Genomic DNA, 21,988 nt, shown 5'->3' on the forward strand with positions numbered 1-21,988 from the left:
GTTGAGGTGATCCTATTGAGAAGGGTTGCTATTTTTTGTTTTGCTTGTTCTGAATCAACATAAGAGTCCTATGGTAACACATTGCAGTAGGTTAACATTGAAGTGACAGAGTTGTGGATGGATATACAAAGCCCTGTAGCAGAAAGGCTTTATTTTTTTCTGTCCAAGTCTACTTGATCACTGCTACTATGCTTAAGCTGTAATGGTGTATTCAATCAAACTTTCCATTTTATGAGGCACCTCATCGTAGACACATGACTGTTATGGCTTTAAAATATATTTAGGGACAGAACCTCTTGCTAAATTTGTGCAAGCCTAAATTATTTATCTTATGTCACAAATAATAAATCAACTCATCACCATTTTACGGTTGAAAATCTTCTTGCATGCCCATGTGAGTCTGTAAAGTTTGATGATCTACTATTCTGTCACAAATTCAGCCATTATTTTTGCGGCATATTTAGTGGTGTGGGTTTTTTTCTAGTGCTTAGAGGAAATAATTCTGTGAAGGTATTTGTGTAAAAGTAGGGCTTTGTAGCCTGTCACAAAATGTTTATAGCATACCTTCTGTATTTTTAACAAAAAGTTGAAATAAAGAGTTGAATGACCTAAATAAGAAATTAGACAGAAAATTATAATTTAAGTTTTAACATCTCCGATTTTCTTCCTAATTCCTAGGGAATTTAAAGGAATCATTGCTTTTTTGGAGAAGGATTTTAGAAAGAGAAAGATGATAAGGTGGCAGTTTTAAAGGAAAGGAGATGATCTAGATTTACCCCTGTTCTGATCGTCACCTAGGAAGAAAGCTTCAGTGTTCCTCCTTGTGTGTGTTTTCTGTGCAGGCAGTGTGGTTTCAAAACCAAGTCCTGCTCTATCATTGTTGCTAATTTCTTTCACTCTGTGGGGAAGAAACACAGACCTAGAATTTTGTGCCTCATAAAGTGTTTGCTGCCCAGCTAATCACTTTTCCCTCTCACTGCCATTATAGTGGCAGTTTAAATGCAACTTTCTTCAGCATAAACACATGTATCTGTGGGAATGTAGCATGCTATGTAAAGACTCGCTTAGCCTGAAATTGAAGTAAGCAGACTGATCCAAGAGCTATTGAAACCAAATTGAAAACATCCATTGATTTCACTGGACCTCAGGTCATGGCTCGTGGGAGTTTTATTGTTGCCTTTAGTGACAGTATGGGTTGGACAGAAAAAGGTAAACATAGTGGATAGATGTTAACACAAAGTTAACAGATTTAAAATATCCAGTGTCTCTGTTTTCTCCTTAGTAAATATGATAAGTACAAAACAGTCTGACAGTGTTAAAAGGCCATAATTTGTTCTCCTTCTCCACCATCTAGTACTGCAGTGTTTATATGCTTTTATCTGTTCAGAAAACATTTGTGTTATGTTGCTCTTAGAAACAGGAAAATAGCTGTGGTAAGACTAGGACAAATTTTACAACATTTACTGGCTTCACTGGGAATTCCTGCTGAGTAAGAGCTTTCATATATGTCTCAAAATTAAAAATAAAATGCCAAGAGATTGAATTACACTATAGAATCTGTGTGAAAGAAAAAAAGAGAGAAGGAAAGTCAGAAAAGATAAGGTGGTTTTCATGCAGAAAAGGGGTTCTAAACACAAGAAGAGGAAAACATTTTTGAAATTATAACAAACACTTTGGTCATCTCTTTAAATTTCAAGGCAGTGTTTTTTAAAGTTTCCCTTAAATTTTGATATCTTAATTTCAAGACTTCATATTTAACATGAAATATAAAATAAAAAGAAAAATCTAAAACAACCACATGTGCTCTGAAAACACACTCCAAAATGTATTGTCAATTTTGAGTTTATGGTATGATTATTCTTAGAATAAGCTGGATATTATGACAAGTGCAGATTTCATTCTAGTTAGCTGATTGTAGTTGAATCTGTTATGCAGTAAACATAGTGTCTGTTAGGAATACTAAGGTAGACTCAACATGGTGGGAGTCATAGATAATAGGTGCATTAAAGCGTTTCAAATTCAATCATTAGGTTTCATTGCACCCATCTGCTACCAGAAAATATAATGGGCAGCTTGATTCATTGACCTTTAACTGTCATTTTGAACCATGTTTTTTAAATCCATATTTTCAAGTTAGACCTAGAGAGTTAATTTGATAAGAGAATACCCAGTATATTTTAATGCAATTACTTTTTACTTTTTTTTTTAATATAATCAGGTTTAACGGTCTGTTGTATATTCTGCTAATCCAGTCACAGTAGTTATTTAATATTGAATGTGGTTAAAAGCAACTAATGTTCAACTTCATTAAGGCTTCTATTAAGTAGAAGGTTTGCTGAACTTCTACTATTTTTTTAATGCATGAACTACTCCCTCTTATTAATTATTTCCAGGTGTTTCTGTTACACTAGAATTATACTTACATGTTTCAATTCCACCAAGATTATACAGCACAGTGCAAGGGCTAAATACATGTTGAAACTGTGGAGTGCTTTATATTTTGTTCCTAAAATGTGTTTTATCTCTTTCCTTTTCTGGAGGATGTATTATCTTGTGCAGGTAGGGTGAAGTGCATACATCTCTTAGAAGTTCTGTATGTGTGGCAAACAAGTAGACTGTCTTATAAAATGGCAGTGTTACTTAGAGAAAGCAGGAAACAATGTGATAAATGAGGATGATTTAATGGTTTCTTAGCAATAGCAAACAATTATACTCCTCTGTCATCTGAACTTTTTGTAACGGAAAAAAGTGATTACATGTACTTCTTTACACAACAGGATACAATTCCTGAAATATTTTTGTAATATAGAGACAGATGATGTAACCTAACCTTATAATCCCATTTTACAGCTTTCCCAAATACTGGGGAGCTCGATAAATGGGAAGCCGATTATATTGGCACTGTAACTCTATTAATAGGATTCGGATTTGCCTTATTGACAAGCCAGTACTGTTAATATGATCCAGTATATTAAATTGACAGGAAAACTGAAGCGATAGAATGCATCTACAGCCTAATTGACAGGGAAGCTCTTTCAAAAGATTCTTAATGTGGTTTTTATTGACAGAGGAGCTTCAGTAAGTACATATCATTGGTGAGCAGTGTAAATATATTGGATGCCATTGTGCTGGCAGATTCAGGGGAAGTAGTTATTGTTCTGTTTTCCCACACTGCCATCTTTACTCTGGTATAAGTTGAAAAAAGCTCTCTTGTAAGACCTTTACAAATGCCTTTTAAGGTACCAGTCTTAACTGCATTGCTCACAGGCATTTGACAAGTTACGAATTCTTTTAAATGTGTTTATAATTTTTAAATGAATAGCAGCAGTGCAGAGCAATGCAATAATGTGTCATGAATTTCATTATGTTTATTTATTGATGCTGTGATAGCGCTATTGTACTTTTAGCTTGAGCTCTTTATGCGGTGTGATGTTTGGCACCTCTTCGTATGTTCTTATCTTGCATCTTCTCCAAAAAGTACTTCAACTTAAAAGCTCATATTACAGTTCTTTTTTCCTACTCCCATTTGACAACTTTCCACATTCTCTTCTGAGACCATGCTAATTTCATTAGATTTCATGTTTCTCCAGTGTAAAATAAAATGAAGCTTGGAAACCTGAAACCATTCTGAAACAAAGAGCAAACTGAGTTTTGTTCAGAAAATCGTCTCTATTCCCTTTTTAGTAGGAGGAATTTTTGGGTTCAGCTTCTACATTTTTTCCTAATCCCATCTTTCTTAGAGAGAGAAGTCTGACAAATGCGTATCCTGTGTCTGCTCTGGTAGAGGAGCTGAAAGCATCTGTTGAGCTGACTTTCCTGAGAACAAAGAGGCAAACTTGTTCCTGAAATGCTTCAATCTTTTATTTCATATCAAAAAATCTGATCAGGGTCTAGTCTCACCTCATCTTTTGAGTGGTTTTCAAGTTTGCTTTTTTTTACCAGGATCACTTAAAGATATGTCTCTCTGTAGCAACCTTTTCAGCTTCTTCGGTCTTCAGACTCAGTGCAATCATCAATCAGATGAGAAGAATCTTGACTGGGCCTTGAGATTTCTAATCCTTGCACTGTGTTAAATGCCCGCAGTCCAGGCTTCTATCTTCTTTTGTGTTTAGTACATTGTGGAATAAACTCTTGTAAAAATTTAACAAATAAGTGTTTTCATTAAGCCAGTAGTACAAAAACCTGAAATATCTGCAATACCCTAGTGTGACAGCTTAAACAATAAATCAACAATAATTCCTTTTGGTAAAAAATATGTTACTTGCTAAGAGAAAATAGTGCATGGATTAGGCATTTATACTGGGAGAATCTGCATTCCTTTTCTTACAGGAAAGGACAGTAGTGTCTGTCTCCAGAGCTTCACTTTTCAGAAGTCACTCTGCAATTGACCAAAGAGCTCAGGACCTCTTTCTCTGACAGTTTTGTTTTTCCCATTCAAGAAAAAGAGAAAACACAAGCTGCCAACCAACACTCTTCAATAAAGAGTACAGCAGCCTGGTGAATGATATTGCCTTGTGCATTTTACCGTTTTTATTGCCCTGTGTTTTTAATGTGCTTTTGAAGAATGCTGCATATGTCAGAAATTTGCATAAACACACTGTAGGCCTTTTAACACCAAAATACACATTTTGCATCAAGTGTGAAACTTCCCAAATACATACATGTTGTATAAATTATATCTCAAAAGCATTTTCAAAAGAATGAGAGTGGAGAACACATAGTAGGACAATATTTGTTTAAAAAGCCTATTTAATTTTGTCCTTGAAAAAGGCAGAATAACTTATGAAAGGTTTATGCCCAGATTTTTTTGTTTGTTTGTTTGTTCATTTTGTTAATGGGCTAATGAATTTTCTTAATGAAGTAAGTCTTGTTGAACCAAAACCTACTACTTCAGGCTGAGTATACACACCAACTGGCACTCTTATACTGATTAGTCTTTGTGAAAAATTGTACTATGTTGAACCCACACTGTTCCTAACAAAATGAAGACAATTGTGTGCTCATTTAAAACTCGATTTTGCAGAATACAATTCTTTTGTCTTCAGAAGACTGCCATTATATAAGATCTTTGTTTCTTGGGGGTGAGGAGGGGGATGAATACTTGGAATTAAGCTTTCCAAGAAAAGACACAGAAGATGCTTGAGTTAGATATTAAGTGGCAGTCTGATAAGGGGGAGAAATATTTCATTTCATTTTTGCATTTAATGTTTAATTAAAAAGAAGTTAGAGTCGGCAAAGACTTTTTGTTTTACTATAATTCCAGGTATGAACACTTACATAAAATGGAGTTGTATTGAATGATTTCTGAAAATGTGATATTTCTTCTTGTAATTATGAGAAAAAATATGAATATTCCAGTAGTCTAATATTCATAAATCTGATTAATGTCTAAGTAGGGGTTTTTTTATATTTTAGAGTACATCTTTCTCTTATATGGCAATGATTTCTGAACATAATTTGTAAAGAATAATTAAAAATTGCATTTCTCTCTCTGCCCCTTTCTTTCTCTCTCACTTCCTCTGTCCTTTTCATTGTAGCCATTTTTTTTAAGATTTTAAGATATTTTTATTTTATTAGAGAGACCTGTTGAATTGAACAAACTTTCTCTTATTTTTCTGTAGTTTTATTCAAACAGTAGTGAATATACCAAAGATTGCTAGAAATCTTCAGAATTGTGATGCAACAAAGACTTTTATTGAAAAGGCAAATAAGCAGAAAAATAGCTAGGAACTTCTAATTTTTAACAGACAGTGCTTTTTTTCCAGTAATTCTTGAAAACAGAAGCCTTGTGAAGTTCTCTACTGTTGTCTTACTGAGTAATAGTAGGATTCTTGAAATCTGATTGATTAATATGGCACAGTAATTTTAAATCTGACTTTTTTGGAAAAAAAAAAAAAGTGTGTGTAAAACCACAGTAGAACTCCTTTTTATTTATAAAAATGTCATCATACTTCAAGAGTAGTAAACACATATACTTTTTGAACATGAATTTCTGAAAAGATAAAAGAAGGAACAAAAGATTAATGTAGCCCATTGCTAAAAAAATTCCTATAATTCATAGTATAATGCTTGACCCAGGCTTGTTCAAACTGTTTCCAATTATGAGGTTTTTACTTTTTTTTTTTTCTTGTGAGTTTATTTAAGGTTAATGGATCCTATAAAGTATTTGTTTCTCATACTGTGTTCTTGGCCATAATTTTTCATTTTCCTTTCTCTAAATGAAACTTTTGGAAACCATAGCCATTTCAGAATTAATTAGTAGAAACTTAACTGTTTACTTTCAAACTTCTGAATGTTTTTGACTCTATAAAATTCAGTATTCCAAATTCACCAATTTTAGTTTATCTAGGTCCCTGTGTGGGACCTAGATAATATGCAAGCTCTAACATGAGCAATAGAATGAATGGTTTTGTAGACAGTTAATGATAGCACTTGAAGGATATTGTTTGTGTTATTCATACAAACATTGTCCAGTAAACAATTTTTAAAGTCACATTATTAGACTTTAGCAATTATGTTGTCACATTTGAAACTCCATACCAGTAACTCCAACCAATTCATGTTGCCCAGAGAAGTTGTGGATGTCGCATACCTGGAGGTTTCCAAGGCCAAGGTGGATTGGTCTCCAAGCAACCTGAGTAGTGGAGAGTGTCCCAGACCATGATAGAGGGGATAGAACTAGATAATATTTAAGGTCCCTTTCAACCCAACCCATTTGATGATTCTATGAAAAGTGTATTTTACATAGATTTAATTTACCTGATCTTTTATTTTTCTTCTCCTCAACTCACTAATGAAAAAGGTAACAAAATTGATATTTTCTGAAAGGTAGTAATCCTCTTTTATTTTAAATTTTGGCAGGTTTTTAAAGGTCCATATGCATTCTGACCTCTTTTAAAATTACTTTTTTAAAGAGCTTCATCTTTCTGAGAAAGCTGTATTAAATGTGTGTACAGAAATCCTCAGATATTTTTCTGCAACATCACACTAACAACAGTGTTCCTAAAATTTCATGTTTACTCTAAAGTCACATATTAGAACAGATAGATGAAAGAAAGTATTTTTAAAGATCTGTTGTAGGAACTGTCAAAAAAGATTATCTGTTGAATGGTTTAACAGCATACTCTCAGCAGAAATGAGCTGGTTCCACTAATCTGTGAAAATGAGCCATAAAAACAGGGCCACTCCTCTAGAGTAGCTTTGGACAGTTAGGTTGACATCACAAACGTTAATTCTCTGGTATCTACTTGGGCAGTGGACATTTCTTTTTTTGTTTTAATTTTAGAAGCTGATGATCTAGTTAATACTCCAGCCCTCAATCTTGAACCACAGAGATAGAAAATATTTCTTTACTCTTTAACTCCAGTGACTTTCAGAGATGGATTGTTCTGGAGATTTTTTGGGGGGAGGGGAAAGGAGAGGATGAAGTTCGTTTTATTTTGTTCTTCAGGAGGTTAATGGTGCTGGTATTTGGATATTTTTTGTTTATTTCTCAGGAGATTGTAATTCCATACAATTCATTTCTGATATGATGCATCTTATTTAACTTTAGCTATTACACTGAATATCTTGCTGGTCATCTAGATTGCCCTAGGTTATTGGTGAAAGTAATTTCCAGGAGCAGTATGTACCAAAGCTAGATGACCAAAATGTGATGAATTATCTTGTATGTCTCTGACGCACATTGAGGGATCTTGGCTGATTAGCTCAGAGTAGTTGACTAGCTTTTAGATGGTTTTCTGCAAGTGAACTGAAACCTACCTTAGAACTGGAGGTACAGAGGCTTGGACATTCTGTTATCCTAGAAAGGGCTGTATATCCAGAAGAACAAGAAGTTTTTTGCTGTCAATAGATTTTTAAAGTAGAACTCCTTACAGTTACAGCTATGCAATGTAAAGAGCTATGATTAATGCATGAGCTGAAATGTATAATATCACTTCCATAGATTAAAGTGTAAAAATTTTAAGTATATGACCTCTGACTTCAACTGGGATTACAAAAGAAAAAAAAAATTTAAGGGAGTTAAACATTTATCTCTCTCTCTAGTCCATTGTGAAGCAGATACTTGCATTTCTAAGATTCCTCCAAACTACCTATCCTTAAAATGAAATGTTTGCATATTATCACGATTTTTGATAGATATTAACATACACAAAACAATTCTCCCTTTGCTGCCTGTGTCTCAGAGCACTCTGTTACAATTCAACACAAGCATCGTATTTTCATAATTCATAGGAGAAGGAATAACGCTTTTAGAGCAGAAAGAAAAGTATTCAGCTTTGAGTTCTGTGTCTCTATATGGTTATCAAGTATTTACATTTGTTCTTTTGCTGTAATGAACTTGCTGTAACATGGCACCCAACTCATTGTATTGTTGCAAAATGCAATATGAAGTAAATTGGTCAATTATTATCTAGTTAAAGATCATTAATAATTACCGTAAATACAGAATTTCTCAGAAAGAGGTCCATTTCTAGGACAGCAGCTAAGATGTGGTCATAGCTTCTACTTTAAAATCTCTCTATTGGCTAGTCCAGGATATGTGAAATGCTTCTTTGCTAGGAAAAAAGCAGAGACAAAAAGCATAACCAGTTCTAACTATGGTCCAGGTTATAACTAAGCTCCCAGGACCATCAGAAAGGAGAAGCTATAATTATTTCCAGGGCAAAATTGTGACTTTTCTAACGACAGAGAATTGATGAAAAGGCAGTTTGTAGCAGATATTTTGACTGCCAATGTCACGAAAAATGGAAATGTTGATTCTAGTAGCAGCTGTGTTTAGGAGGAGACAGATGTCTTATGTAAGTAAAAGCATAAGGTCAGTTTTCCTGGATGTCTCTATTTGAGATATTAGGCGTAGAAAATAGACATGAATTCTGCAGTTGTAAAGGCTTGTTTGGGTTGATAAGTACTGGCTCTGTGAGTGTCATAATGATTATTTGTGTATATATATGCTACACAGAAGAGATATACTAGCTTAAATTTTTGAGAAGAAAAGAATAAACGGCAGAATTAAAGATGCTTCCAAAATATGATGTGCTGCATTTGAGAAACTACACATACAAATGCTGAAATATTTATCTTTACACATTCTTTTTTTTTCTATTTTCAATGTTTGTTTTTCTAACTTGATACATAATAAATGTAAAGATAAACTTTTATTCTAGTTGTGTATATTAAAGCCAGCATCTTCTCATCAGGATGTGAACATAATGTGTTATAATTTTAATTCTTGAACTAAAGGGGTTTAGAAACAAGAAGAAAGTATAGTGTACATTGACGTACATGCTATATGGAAGATAGTTTTCTATAAGCACATCTGTTTCACAAGTCCCTTGAGAGTGGAAGGTGTCTGCCTATGTTCTGTTGCAAACAACATTACTTAAATTTTGGATGAAACTTCATGCCTCTTTTCCAAGTTCCAATAGTCCAACCACACAAGAAGTAGTAAATATTTCTGATTACCTCCCACTGATAAAACCAAAACAAAGGTAAAACAATGGCGGGGTGGGGAGGGGGAGTGGCAGGGAAAACCAGATATCTATGAGACCAGTTGCTTGTGTAAACAATTGTTGTGTGACATTAAACCTTACCTTGGGCCTTCTGCTCCATTAGTTGAGTGCTGCCCATGTTACTGATGCTGATATGCTGGATGCTGTTGCAAAACTCAGATCTTCTGCAGACCATAGAGGGGTGATATGAAGTGATGCAGAAAACAGTAGAAGCTCTGTTGCTAGGTCAGCTGCAAGAAGTGACGTATGTGAATGTACAGTATACGGAGTTTTCTGAATGATGCAGTCTCTCTTTCTCCCAAGGAACTTCAGCTAATGATACAAGGGGAATTCAGTTCGCTTTGGCAGGACTCCATGTTGGTCTGGATGCTTTTAATACTTCTGCTTCTACAGTTACTTAGCTCATGCTGCTAAAAATATACTCGTGACAGACTTAATGAAAGTATATTCTTTTAAAAACTACTTGTCAACAATGATCATTTAATGTTCTTGTTTGCATGTGTGACTCTCATTATTCTGACATAGCTATTAATACTGATGAAAATTAAGGAGAGAAAATCCAAATATTTTCATACTTTCATTTTTCCAGTAGCATCTAAGAAACACCATAGCTATTCAGCCATAAACTTTCTCGATTTTTTGTTTATTTTTTCAATTCAAAAGTAAGATAGCAGTATATGAAATTTCATTACAGCAGTAAGAGCTTCAGAATCCCAGCAGATAATGTAATTATGATTAAAAATTAGTATTATTGAATAATTCACTTTTGTAATATGCAAAAGTAATTTTTTCTCTCATTTTCAATAACCATCAGTCTTAATATCTAACTAATGAAAAAACATAAACAGTGTCATCTGTCTGGGTACTAACAGAGAATGCCACTTATTGGAGCCTCATTGTTTACTTTAGCAGGTAATTTGTGGACCGGAATCATTTAATTGTTCTGAGCACATAATTACATGCCAGCATTTTCCAATTTAATTAAAATGTACAAATCTGAAGATTAAGGGAATTTTTGAATTATTAATCATTTCTCCTCTAGGAAATCTTGTTGCTCTGCAGGAGATTTGTCCAGTGTACAACTATACGTATTTTTTTCCTTCTCTTTCACAGACAGACAATTTTCCCGCAGAGCCCAATTACATGGGCAGCAGGCAGCAGTTTGTTCAAAGGTAAGGCCTATTAAATAACTTTCTCGGCTTCCCCATTTGCATTCTTGTCAAAATTGCTTTGCCAGAGAGTACAATTCAACTTAGAACAAGTAAATACAACTCTCTCTCTCTTTTTTCTTTCTTTCTTTTTTTTTTTTTTAATATGTATTTCAGTAGCTCCACGTTCAAGGATCCAGAAAGAGCCAGCTTGAGGGACAGCGGGCATGGGGACAGTGATCAGGCTGACAGTGACCAAGACACTAACAAAGGCTCCTGCTGTGACATGTCTGTTAGGGAGGCACTCAAGATGAAAACTACTTCAAGTAAAAGCCAACCACTTGAACAAGGTGAGTGAAGCCTCCAATGCTTACAAAACCGTAAAGTTTAAACCGTCATTATAAACCTATAAGTATTGCAGTTGCGGGTTATCAGGATGGAATAGCCCACCGATAATACTATCAGAGAAAACAGTAAATCTTGTCACTAGCCCAGAGCAAAGAACACTTAGTATCTTTCAGAATGAACATGAAATGAAACCACAAGTGTCCAAAGTAGATTAAAAAAAAATAAGAGTTTTTAAAAATAATTAGAATATACTTTATCTCCACTCCAATTGCCTGTGATATATTATATACAGTCCTTCTGCCAAAGCGTGATTTGGAAATTCAAACTAGACATGACTGCAGCAGATAAAAGAATGCCAGTCATTTACATTCCGCATGTAGTTTGGAGAAGAGGAAAAGAAAAGAGGCTGGGGATATCAAAAGAGTAAAAATTAATCTGAAGATGTTTTCATTTCATGGATGCATTTTCCTATTTGTAATATTGATTTCACAATTAATGATAGTGTGAGAAGTGTCAAATAATAGTATAATCTGATTTTCAGTATACTTTTATTCATGTTCTGTGAAGGTACCAAAAATGAGTGTCTGTGAAAGACCTAAAATTACTTATATCAGGACAATGACTTACATCTGGACATTCTGCCAGCATTCATTCTGACAAACAAGCATGTTTATTTCCTCAGACTGTGTCCAATTCATTTTTTTCCAGATGTGTTTTATCTAATTAGAAGGCCTTTTATTTCAAAAGAGGCACTTCTTCTTTTTAAAGCATCAGACAGACTGAGCACTCCAGCACTGTGTGCATTTGTGTTTTGCTTCTAGGCTGTAAGCAGTAAAGAAGTGCACCATTGAATTATTTTTAAATGTTTTGTACATTTGCCATTATTTTACTTTGTTGTGGGGAAGGTGATTCAGTGTTAGAGACAGTTAAGAGATTATTAAATCAGTCAGCCTTAATAAGAAATTATATTTAGAATTATGCAGAAATATATGATAAGCTTTTTATTAGTTGTTGATTAATTGGACCTAGGTTTTTTGCCTCCTAGCTGAGTCTGGTCTGTAGTACAGTCACCAGAAAATACATGTTCAACTTAATTTTTCTGATTATGTTGAGATTGCAGTATAATTTTTGCTGTGTAGGATATTTAGAATGCAGCAGTATAATTTATTCTGTATGTATTTGAAGGTTGACCTCATATGTGACCTTATTTTCCAAGTAATAAATACCGGAAAGATTATTTTTTCCTGACCTTTTGCCACAGCAACTCTCTGCTTATAATTGGACATTGATCTGTATAAAGATGCCGTACAGGATATTTTTTTTAAAGAAGCTATTTGAGTGTGTGTCTTACTCTCTCAGTTTTGTGTGAAAAAAAGACAAAACCTCTGGATTTCTATCTATCAAGTATAGCCATGAAAGAGCTCTAAAATCTTTAAAGTTTCACTAGGAAACTACTTACTACTCAAATTAAAAATATGTGGTTTTTTAGAAAAGGACTGTATGGCCAGTGATCAAACAGCAGTTTGTCCAGCAGCAATAAACCCAAATCTGGTCAAAATATATGCAATCTAGTCAGCATATTAAGCCAACCAGTCCTGTTGCTTATTTTCATTATAATGCAAAGAATTTACCTATAACACAGGCAAATTTACCTCCATCATTATATCTAGATGAGGAACCCTATTCATCAAGAAATAGTGTATTTGTGGCTTATATGAATTCACATGTTCTTATTAAACATATATTGAACTGTGGATGTTAAGTACTGTCAGCCACTGAACTGCAGCAGTGGATGTTTATGTGAATTTTTTTACTGAGAAAAAAAAAAGAATGGGAATAGAGAGATAAACTACATTTTTTCTTCTCTCTCTCTCTTTTTTTTTTTTTTTGGTTCTCCCTTAATATAATTACAAATAGTAACAATATCAATTTGTTTACTTGAATGAACTCTTCCGTCTCAAGTATGCTGTAATAAAATCTTGGACATATGAAAACTGAAGCTGCACTGAGTACCTTATGGGATTTCAGGTCATTGTAGTGACAAATGTGGAGCTATGTGGTGCTCATGATTACTTGTCATGTTTAGGATGATTAGGGTTCTTAGCCCAATGCAACTTTTCTCTTTTAAAAGAGGATAAATAAAATTGCTTCTCTAGTCATAAGCCAAGTTGAAGGAGGGTGAGAAAAATAATATGTGTGATTAAGATAGAAAAATAACTTAATTTTTCTCTAGCAAAAAATTCTTTTTTGGGAAAAGGAGATGGAAAGCTTGCTAGAAACACTTGTCTTCAACAACACCTAAAGCAGTATCAGAAGTTATGGTTCTGTCGTCATTTGAGGTTGTGTGCAGGGTAGGAATTCACTGTTTTGTAGCCAAGTTCCAGGCTTGATTATTGTTGCTTAAAGATATTTAAAATACTTTAGCTTCTGCTATTAGAACAATAATAATTATTAAATCTTCAGACATTTTTTAAAAATTATCTGTGTTAACTGTGAATTCAGGATCTTCATTTGACAATCCCAATTCAAAAATTATTTTAAATTTGACATGCTCTTCATGTAATTCCAAACACTACTGTCACAGGTCCAATTCTACCCATGGCAGTAATAAGAAGGCTAGTTGTACCAGTATTTTAACTACAGTTTTGAGCAACTCTAGCCTAGACAGCTCGAAAATTAAAAGGTCACATTAAGATAAAAAAATGTGTTACTAGCACTACAGCAATTGTGCTTCTCTCAGTAACAGAGAAGTAGGAATTTTTAAAAAATAATTTTTGTAGACAAAATGTCTTCTGATTTCAGCATGGGATAGAAAGCAATCAAGCTTAGTTTACGATTTTCATTAAATTTATGAAATTTATGAATTTATAGAGCCTTAGATATGATTTCAATGAAAATATATCCAAATAGAAATTTTTGTCTTCTAGTGATTTAAAAAATTTACACAAATGAGAAAGATAATGCAAATTAGATATAATTAATGTCTTAAATAATGAATTGCTTATGGAATGGCCTTAATGGAAAGAAAGCAGAAGAAAACCCCAAACTATAAAGTAAGTCTTGTGTTAAAGTAAGGATGTCCCATTTTGGTTATCTCAACATTATATTCTCTTGCTGTGATTTCCAAACCACTTTCTGCATAAAAATATCTAGCTGTCTCTTAAGCTTACTTATGCTGTCTGAATAAGCTGTCTTACTAAGCAGCTTGTTCCATATGCCTGCTACTCTTTTGATAGAATGGTTTTAGATAGATTTGTTTTGTTTACCTCTCTCTTTTTTCACTTCTGTTGCTGATACTTTAAACCCTATCACTAGTTTGGACAGTTTGAGATCACCCTACTTAAAAGTCTTACAAGAATTATAGTTTTGAATACATCTGTCAAGTTAGGTGTTTATTTCACCTGAAGTAGTAGCATGTATTATTCACTTTTTAAAATTTAAACAACAGAATAATTGTTTTGTTTGGTATGGTTTAAGAATAACAGCAATATTCTGTATTTCTTTAAGAGGTATCCAAAGCTGAAAATTATACCATAAACCATAAACAATAATATCTCTAAGGGAGCAGTAAAACAGCAAGATGTACATTTTATACTTTTCTTAGTGAATCCTGCATATGTTTACCTTACAATCAGTAAAAAATACAGAGTTATGGACTTTTTTGTAGTTACTCATAAACTATTGTCTTTGTTAGATTTTCCCCGGAATTTTTAATTTCTTTTCCTTTTGTTCTTTTTTTTCCTGTCTGTGTTTTCTTGTTTTAGCATAAATCTACACTTTCACATCTTTATCAAAAAACTTCAAGGGATTGAGTATCTCCAAATTCAATAGCTTTGTTGAGTTTGCATTGTACATTGCATCTTTCTTTCAGCACGTTTGCTTGCTGTTCACACCTACATCACATAGAAGAGCCATTTCTGCATATACGGTTGCCTCATTAACAATAGCATGGATAAAATAGAATAAACAAAAAATAATAAAAAAAACCCAAACAACAAACAAAAAACCCCGAACAACTAACAAACAAAAAGGCACGTCCTTGGAGGAAGGTAAAAGGAAACTCTTCAGCACAATTGTGAGAGTTTCCTCCAGGACCAATATTGCCCACCAGTCTTCTCTCTAGAACAGCACTGTTTTAATCTGGGATATAGATTAATAGTATAAAAGGACTCTAATGTATCTTCATGAAAAAAATGATACTTAAATTTAACTTAACAATAAAATAGTTCTTTCTTCATCATCACAACAAAAATACATTTGCATCACAACTGATGCAGTCCTGCATGCAAGTCCTAGGAATAAATATTACAGTGTTACAGAATCTCTACAAATACTGTTAACTCTTGTGTTTGCCCACTGAGCGCATTCACATAACAAGTCTGTAGTGACTTGAACATTTATAGTGTCCATTTCTAAACAAGAATGATCCTAGAAATAGAGTATCCTCCATTATCCACCTGCAGCAGAGTAGAAATTTTCAAAAACTTTTAGCAAGATTTTCTCTGAACTATGCATTGATTTTCTTGCCATAATCTTGCTTGAGTCCGTAAGATAATTAAAATCCATTCTGTTTAACTGAGTTAGAATCAGTCTAGACTGGTAAGTGCACGAAATCCATCAAGCAAATTTCTTCTGTCTGACATCATCACCATGCCGTTGGGAATGATGGGTTCTTTAGGAATACATCAGCTTAATGAGATAACAGAAAGAGAAGATTGTGGAGAAATATTTCTTTTCAAAATTTTCTGAACTGGTGATGGCCTTTACTGAGAAACTGGTGGAAGGTGGGAGTCCCCAAGAGCTGACACAACCTGTGAAATGGTTTGTTCAACATTCCTTCCTCCCGTAGGTTTTTTTCCCTGGATAGAACACCTCCTATCACATTCTCTCTGCCCAGAATGTGAATGGCTGTCAGACTGCACTTCTTGTTCTGATGCCACCTAAGAGTGTTTATGTCCAGCATTATCATCCCTTCCAACTCGCTTACCCCTAACATTGGTCAGGTAAGATGCTAACTTGCTGTTGACTTGCACACAGTACCCATTCTTCACTTTCGTCTGATTAATTGTTAGCCAGGAAAGCTACAAGAGCAACTTAATTGTATTGAGAGTCTCTTTCCTTTTCTTAGTCTGTCTCTACCTGTTTCTAGAACTCTAAATTTTCAAAAATGGTTAGGTGAATCCCACACAAAATGAGGGTTTGTGTTTTCTGCTTTTGTTTGTTCTTTTCTATAAATTTTTCTGTCCTTTTTTTTTTGTTTCTGTGCTTTATGCAAGCACATATATGATCCTAGATGAAGACTAGCATAGATCAAAAACTAACTTACCTATTCTGTAACTGTTTCTGGTCTACCAAATTTGTTATCAACAGGCTGAAAATATTTGATTTTGACCTTCTTCTAATAATGGGATTTTTAATTTCAGATTAAAAATGTATGTAGAACTGCAGACTTTTATGAAGAATAAGACTATATTTAGCTTTGCTTGATGTCCACTCTAGCGCATATAACAAGTTCAATATGACATTTAAGCCACCGACAGTGCTTCTTTGCTGCTTTTCTGCTGTGAATAATTTGTTCAGTGAAACTACTTCTAAATGTAAGAGAATTAGCAGAATTATTTTTGGTCTCATCCTTTTTATGAAGTCCTTGTGAATGGTGATACTGAAACTTCTATTGGTATTAAACTTTTAAATTGGTATATTTCACTTTTAGTCAGAGAAGTACTCATAAAAGTTTCAGATGTTCTAAGTGCCTTGATCTCAAACACTCCTTTAAAGATGATCTAGGTAACACTTCTGCAAGACTTTCTTATCTGGGCTGAGCTAGGCTATGCAAATGTTCTGTGATGCCCTTTTTTGAGAGATCAGAATAATATTATCCCTTTTAACCTAAGTTAATGAACTAGAGAGAGGAATACAGATCAGTTGCTTTTGCTCTGCAGATGATTATCATAACCTTTCTCATGTTAATACCCAGTAATCTATGACATATCTTTTGCTGTATAATGTATTGAGCAAATTATATGATGGATTTAGGCAAAATAAAAACTCTTATATCTGCCAACTTTTATTTACTCAGAGTATTAATGATTTTCTTTTCTCTCTGCTGCAGTTATGTTGAATATCTTTCAGGTTTTAAGTTCTCTTTTTAGACTGTCTACTAGTCTACCAGTCAATTTAAGTTCATCCTTTAGATCTCAGTTATTTAAATACCAAGTCTAGATTTGTGATCGATTCTGTGTGACTGCTTCGAGGCAGAGTCCAGTTTGGCGCTTCGTTGTTAGAATGTTCGCAATCACAGCTTCACTCTGTAGTGCTCACTTAAGTATACGAGCAGTTTTGGTTTTCAAGCAAGGCTATCCAGATGAGGAAGAAGAAGTTTGAGGAAGCAGATGTTTGTCCTAAAAGAAGTCAGAAAAGGAAGTGAAACGACAACCTAATGGAGAAGGGATAGATTAACCTAATGCTTCACTACTTACCTGCCTTCATTGATACAAGTTAGAAAAGTGTTGCAAATATTCTGGCTGCTCAAGTGACAGTGAATACAGTTTGCATCAGATTACCTTAGTCTAATATTGCTGCATATTATTGCCCATTATTCTGCATTTCAACTGGAGTTGTGTTCTGCCAAAACAGGTTTTTAATCAGGTGTGCATTTCAGCATCTGGCAGATTATTGCCATCATGTATCTGGTAGCAGTGAAATTTTGTGAATAGCATATCCCACATGTAATTAATAGATTTAGCCATAAATTAGGGGTGAAATTTCTATAACTGACTTTCAAAACATACAGAAAGAGCTTTCTCCATCTATACACACGCAAAACATGTCACTGTGACTCAAAGAAGGGATTGCAGCCATTCAGCACAACTTCATCTATGTATCATTTGGTGTGTTATGCTACATTTTTCAGGTAATTTCATTTCTCCCCCACATTATTTCTATTTATTTTATGATTACGGATTAATTCAGTGGTTGAAAATTATATGTATTTTTGACCTGTATTTTTTTTTCATTGGAAGTTTCACTGTTGAATCAATTTAGATACATCATTACTAACGTCTTAAAAATTTGAGACTGCACCAGTGAAAGTATTCATAAATTTCAGAGGAGTTTTCTTTGATGAGCTTATTTGCAAATTAATGCATACCGTGTACTTCAAGATCACCAGTCTATTACCATAAGTCTTGTATCTGATATTCTAATATTTGGGTGCTGTAGCTGTTGGTGCTCATCTCTTTGTGCTTTACTTCAGAGGCAACAAAGCAGAATATCCCTCCCCTGTCACTAGTGGAAATCTCATTACATCCTTTCTGTACTCTCTGTTTTGATACTGTCTTTCCTCGGGCTGAGCATGGTTATTGTACTGCAGTTTGTTCTTGGAAGGCTTAGAATCCATAAGTTATCTTTTCACTTTATTCCCACTAGAAGAGCAAGAGAAGGATTTGCAGTTCTCAGTAAGATGAGGTCCTTCTATGTCAAAATCATTATCTTCAGCTAACATTTCTTCTTTTCTGATTCTTTGTATAAATTGGAAGAAAAGTGGGGGCATAGAAAGATCAACAACTTTTGAAACAAGGAAATCAGAAAATAGAGAGTTTTCATTGTTTCAGGTTTTATGTATTTTCCTAGGTGGTAAATGGATGTTCTCTACTTGCGCTTGCTTTTGTAATATTTAGGGCACATATACATATATTGGATGGTTACTTAATATCAAGGAGTCTGGTTTAACGGGACTAGAGAATCTATTCCTGCCTCTTATTTTATGCCTGAAAATGTCCTTGTATGGTGTACTTACAGGTTTCTTTTAATTAAGTTTCACAGAATTAGAGTTTAAAAAAACATTTATGAGTATGTGCGTTTATTCAGTTATATAGAGGAGACAATTAAAATAAATACATCTTCTCTCTTTCTCATTTTAAATCATCATTGTATGATTGTATCCCCTCTTATTGAGTCAGGAGAAAATACAGATGAGATAAACAACATTAGTAGACAAGTTTTAACAAAATCCCATTGCATGCTCCAGCCACATTCTTGTTCCCAAAAAGAAGGAATGTTCTGCAGATGGAGTAACTGTAAAGCTGATATATATTCGTTGGAAATCTGAACTTGGACTGTATTTATCAATAGTTTTATGTCCAGCTAGGGAAGACAAAAGAGAAGTGTCTTAAATAAGAGACAAGAGTTAATTATTCCATTCAGCAATGTTTCAGCTGGAATACTACTAATTGTATTTTGTTCTTCTGGAACAAAGAGTATTTCCTAATGTCTGTGCAACTAATACAGACTGTCCTTTTCATGGCCTTTTTTCTGTTTACATGCTACTTTTCTCCTATGCTGTGGTTTCCAGAGGGAGAAAAGTGGTTTAACTGAATTTTGGCCAGAGTTGCAGAACACTCTAATTAGTGATACATCCACTGTACGCAGTTTGTAGGCATATTTTAAAGAAAGATCTAGAAAAATTCAAAATCAAAAAAGTGGTGAATAACAGCAGAAAATAGAGGTTTGCAAAACATCTCCTGAAGGTGAACGTAGTGTTTGTTTAGAATATGTGTGTGTTTAAACGAACAAAGACAGGGTGAAATATAATAGAAGTCTTTGCATATATTAAATTGTTATAAATAGGATGATGATTGCTTTTTTTTGTTGTTTAATTGGTTGGGAGGGGTATTTAGGCTGTATATGAGGAAGAACTTTGCTATAAAGATCTCTAGATACTGAAGCAGGCTACCCACGTAAATTAAAGGATTAAAAAGGTTAAAATCTCCTATCCTGGAGATTTTTAAAACAGGATAAATATATATATATCAGTTATAATCTAGATTTATTTTGACCTACCCAAAACCAGAGAATCCACTCAACCCTCCTTTTTATTATGCCATAATTAAATGTGGGGATGCGTTATACTGTCTAATCCTCAGTAAAACATACTGAAAGGGAACATTTGCACTGACCCGTTCTACAATCTTTTCGCCATGAACATCTTTATCTCAAAGAGATATTAGAGATATCTCACCATATTAGAGAATTTCAGGGAATGTGGATTATGTAGTTCTTGACAACAAGAATCCCTGATACAATGTAATAGTACTTAGAATTTAACACGGACTTTGCTCAGAGGTAGAGCAGCATGATTAACTAATTACTAGTAAGTGAAACTTTATCTAATCTCTGTACATCAGTGATGCACACATACCATGTAAGAGCCTCTGCACATCTACTGCCCATCCTGATTTCCAGAATGTCAGAACATCTGGTTTCCATTCCCTGCTGCTTTTTTCTCCTATTCCAGCTGCTGCACTTAAATAACCTCCCTTCCCCAAGTGGGCTTCATATGGTTTGAAAGGGACTTAATGTACCTCAGTGCATGGGGAACTTTTGATGCATATTTCATCGTGTTTCAGTTCTTTCTACAGGGAACACTGCATGTATAACAGATGTTCCCTGACTGCTACCCTTTCCTGAAGGTGACATGCCCTTTTTTGTGTTTCATCTCTAATGTATATGGAGCTGGTAGTGCCTGCATGATACTAAAAAATATTGCTCCGTGACTGCCCCCATCCTGCATGCCAAGCTATATTTAATTCCATCTGCTCCCCTCTGCAGCATGAAATGGAGAAGAGCATATGCCCAGTATAACCAAGTCATACTGTGGCATAAAACCCCTTCATTTAAGACAAGTATATGTATTTTTAAAATTAAGGACCCTATTCTTCTGGCTTTTTATACACAAATAATCTTATAAATCAGTGGGGATATTTATGTGACCATATGTCAAAAAATGCATAATCTTTTACTATTTCTTTTACTGTTAGTAATGCAATATGATTAATAATATATATGTGGTATGTGTGTGTCTATATATGTCCACATGCACATGCATAAATACAAACATAAGAAATCATTAACTGATGTCCCTGAAAATTTGATTTTTTAAATCTATATAAATCTATATCTTAACAGTATAGAAAATGTAATGGTTTAAAACATTTTTATGCTTGTTTTAAAACTGCAACTATGAGACCAATTCACAAATTTGTTTCACAAAACATTCTATTTTCATTATAAAACTTGTTCAGGCAAAGTAATTCTGAGTCAAAAACTGTCAATTTAGAAAAGAGCATATAACTGAAAAACAGTACTTAAAAATAAAGTTTTTAAAATATATATATTTAATAATGTATAGTACTTCACATATAATGTATATATATATGTAACTTTTTATGTATAATATAATTGCAGTGTCTGGTTAAATGTTATAGGGATGTGCACACTGGATCTTTAGAGGGTAGCCTATCAGCATAACTGTTTCTCAGAGTTTTGAGTTAAATTCTTCATAGCAGATTTTACTATCTGACCCAATTTTTGTTTGAAAAAAAAAACCAGTTCTTAACATAAAAAGTGCAGTTTAGGTTGCACATTTAAAGATCTCCAGGCAGCTACACAGCCCAAACAACTTTCCAAGGTCTGAATGAAACATACAAAGAACAACAGAAATACAGAAGTGGAACTGTGTCTCTTCTGACCCTGTGACTTTTGCAACACGTCAGTAATCTTCATGACCTAGGGAAGCTTATATTGGGTCTGTGTGCACTGCTGAATATGAATATTCCTGCACTTCATGCATGTGATTAGTTTTAACAAGTGATACTTCTTTTCAACATTGTGAGTTTGATTTGAAGTGAGGATTCTGTCCCTTATCCTTGTGGTATTTTATTGTTGTAAGCAAAGTTCACGTAAATTACTTCTTTTTGATGGGAAGTGCATGAAGTAGAGCAAGATGAAGAAAGTTATATTGAACACTGAAACTACTGCTGTAAGGAAAGCTTTAAACTCAGCTTAAATTGCTAGTGTGTTGTGGCCATTTTTTACTTCTCAAGAGTACCAGAGTAACCAGGGCAAACTGCTGAATTTCTTTGACATCCATGTTTATAATAAACAAATAAGGATATTCTCAAAAATTATATTTGGATGGAA

General features: G+C 34.0%; 1 protein-coding gene across 8 annotated transcripts in view; it reads left to right on the forward strand.

Moving 5' to 3' along the window:
* PCDH17 (protocadherin 17) overlaps window positions 1-21,988 on the forward strand; it is a 91,931-nt gene that overhangs the window by 18,002 nt on the left and 51,941 nt on the right. For 5 of the 8 annotated variants that reach the window (XM_017815373.1, XM_017815375.1, XM_017815377.1 and 2 more), the window contains exons 3-4: window positions 10,626-10,684; window positions 10,838-11,010. In XM_017815373.1, coding sequence (XP_017670862.1) covers window positions 10,626-10,684; window positions 10,838-11,010 — 232 coding nt within the window. Of the gene's footprint in view, window positions 1-10,625; window positions 10,685-10,837; window positions 11,011-15,857; window positions 16,012-21,988 lie in introns of all 8 variants that reach the window. The other 3 variants (XM_017815374.1, XM_017815376.1, XR_001874916.1) reach the window with 2 other exon arrangements.

Source organism: Lepidothrix coronata, unplaced genomic scaffold (genome assembly GCF_001604755.1).
Source record: "Lepidothrix coronata isolate B3197 unplaced genomic scaffold, Lepidothrix_coronata-1.0 Scaffold50, whole genome shotgun sequence".
NCBI lineage: Eukaryota > Metazoa > Chordata > Aves > Passeriformes > Pipridae > Lepidothrix > Lepidothrix coronata.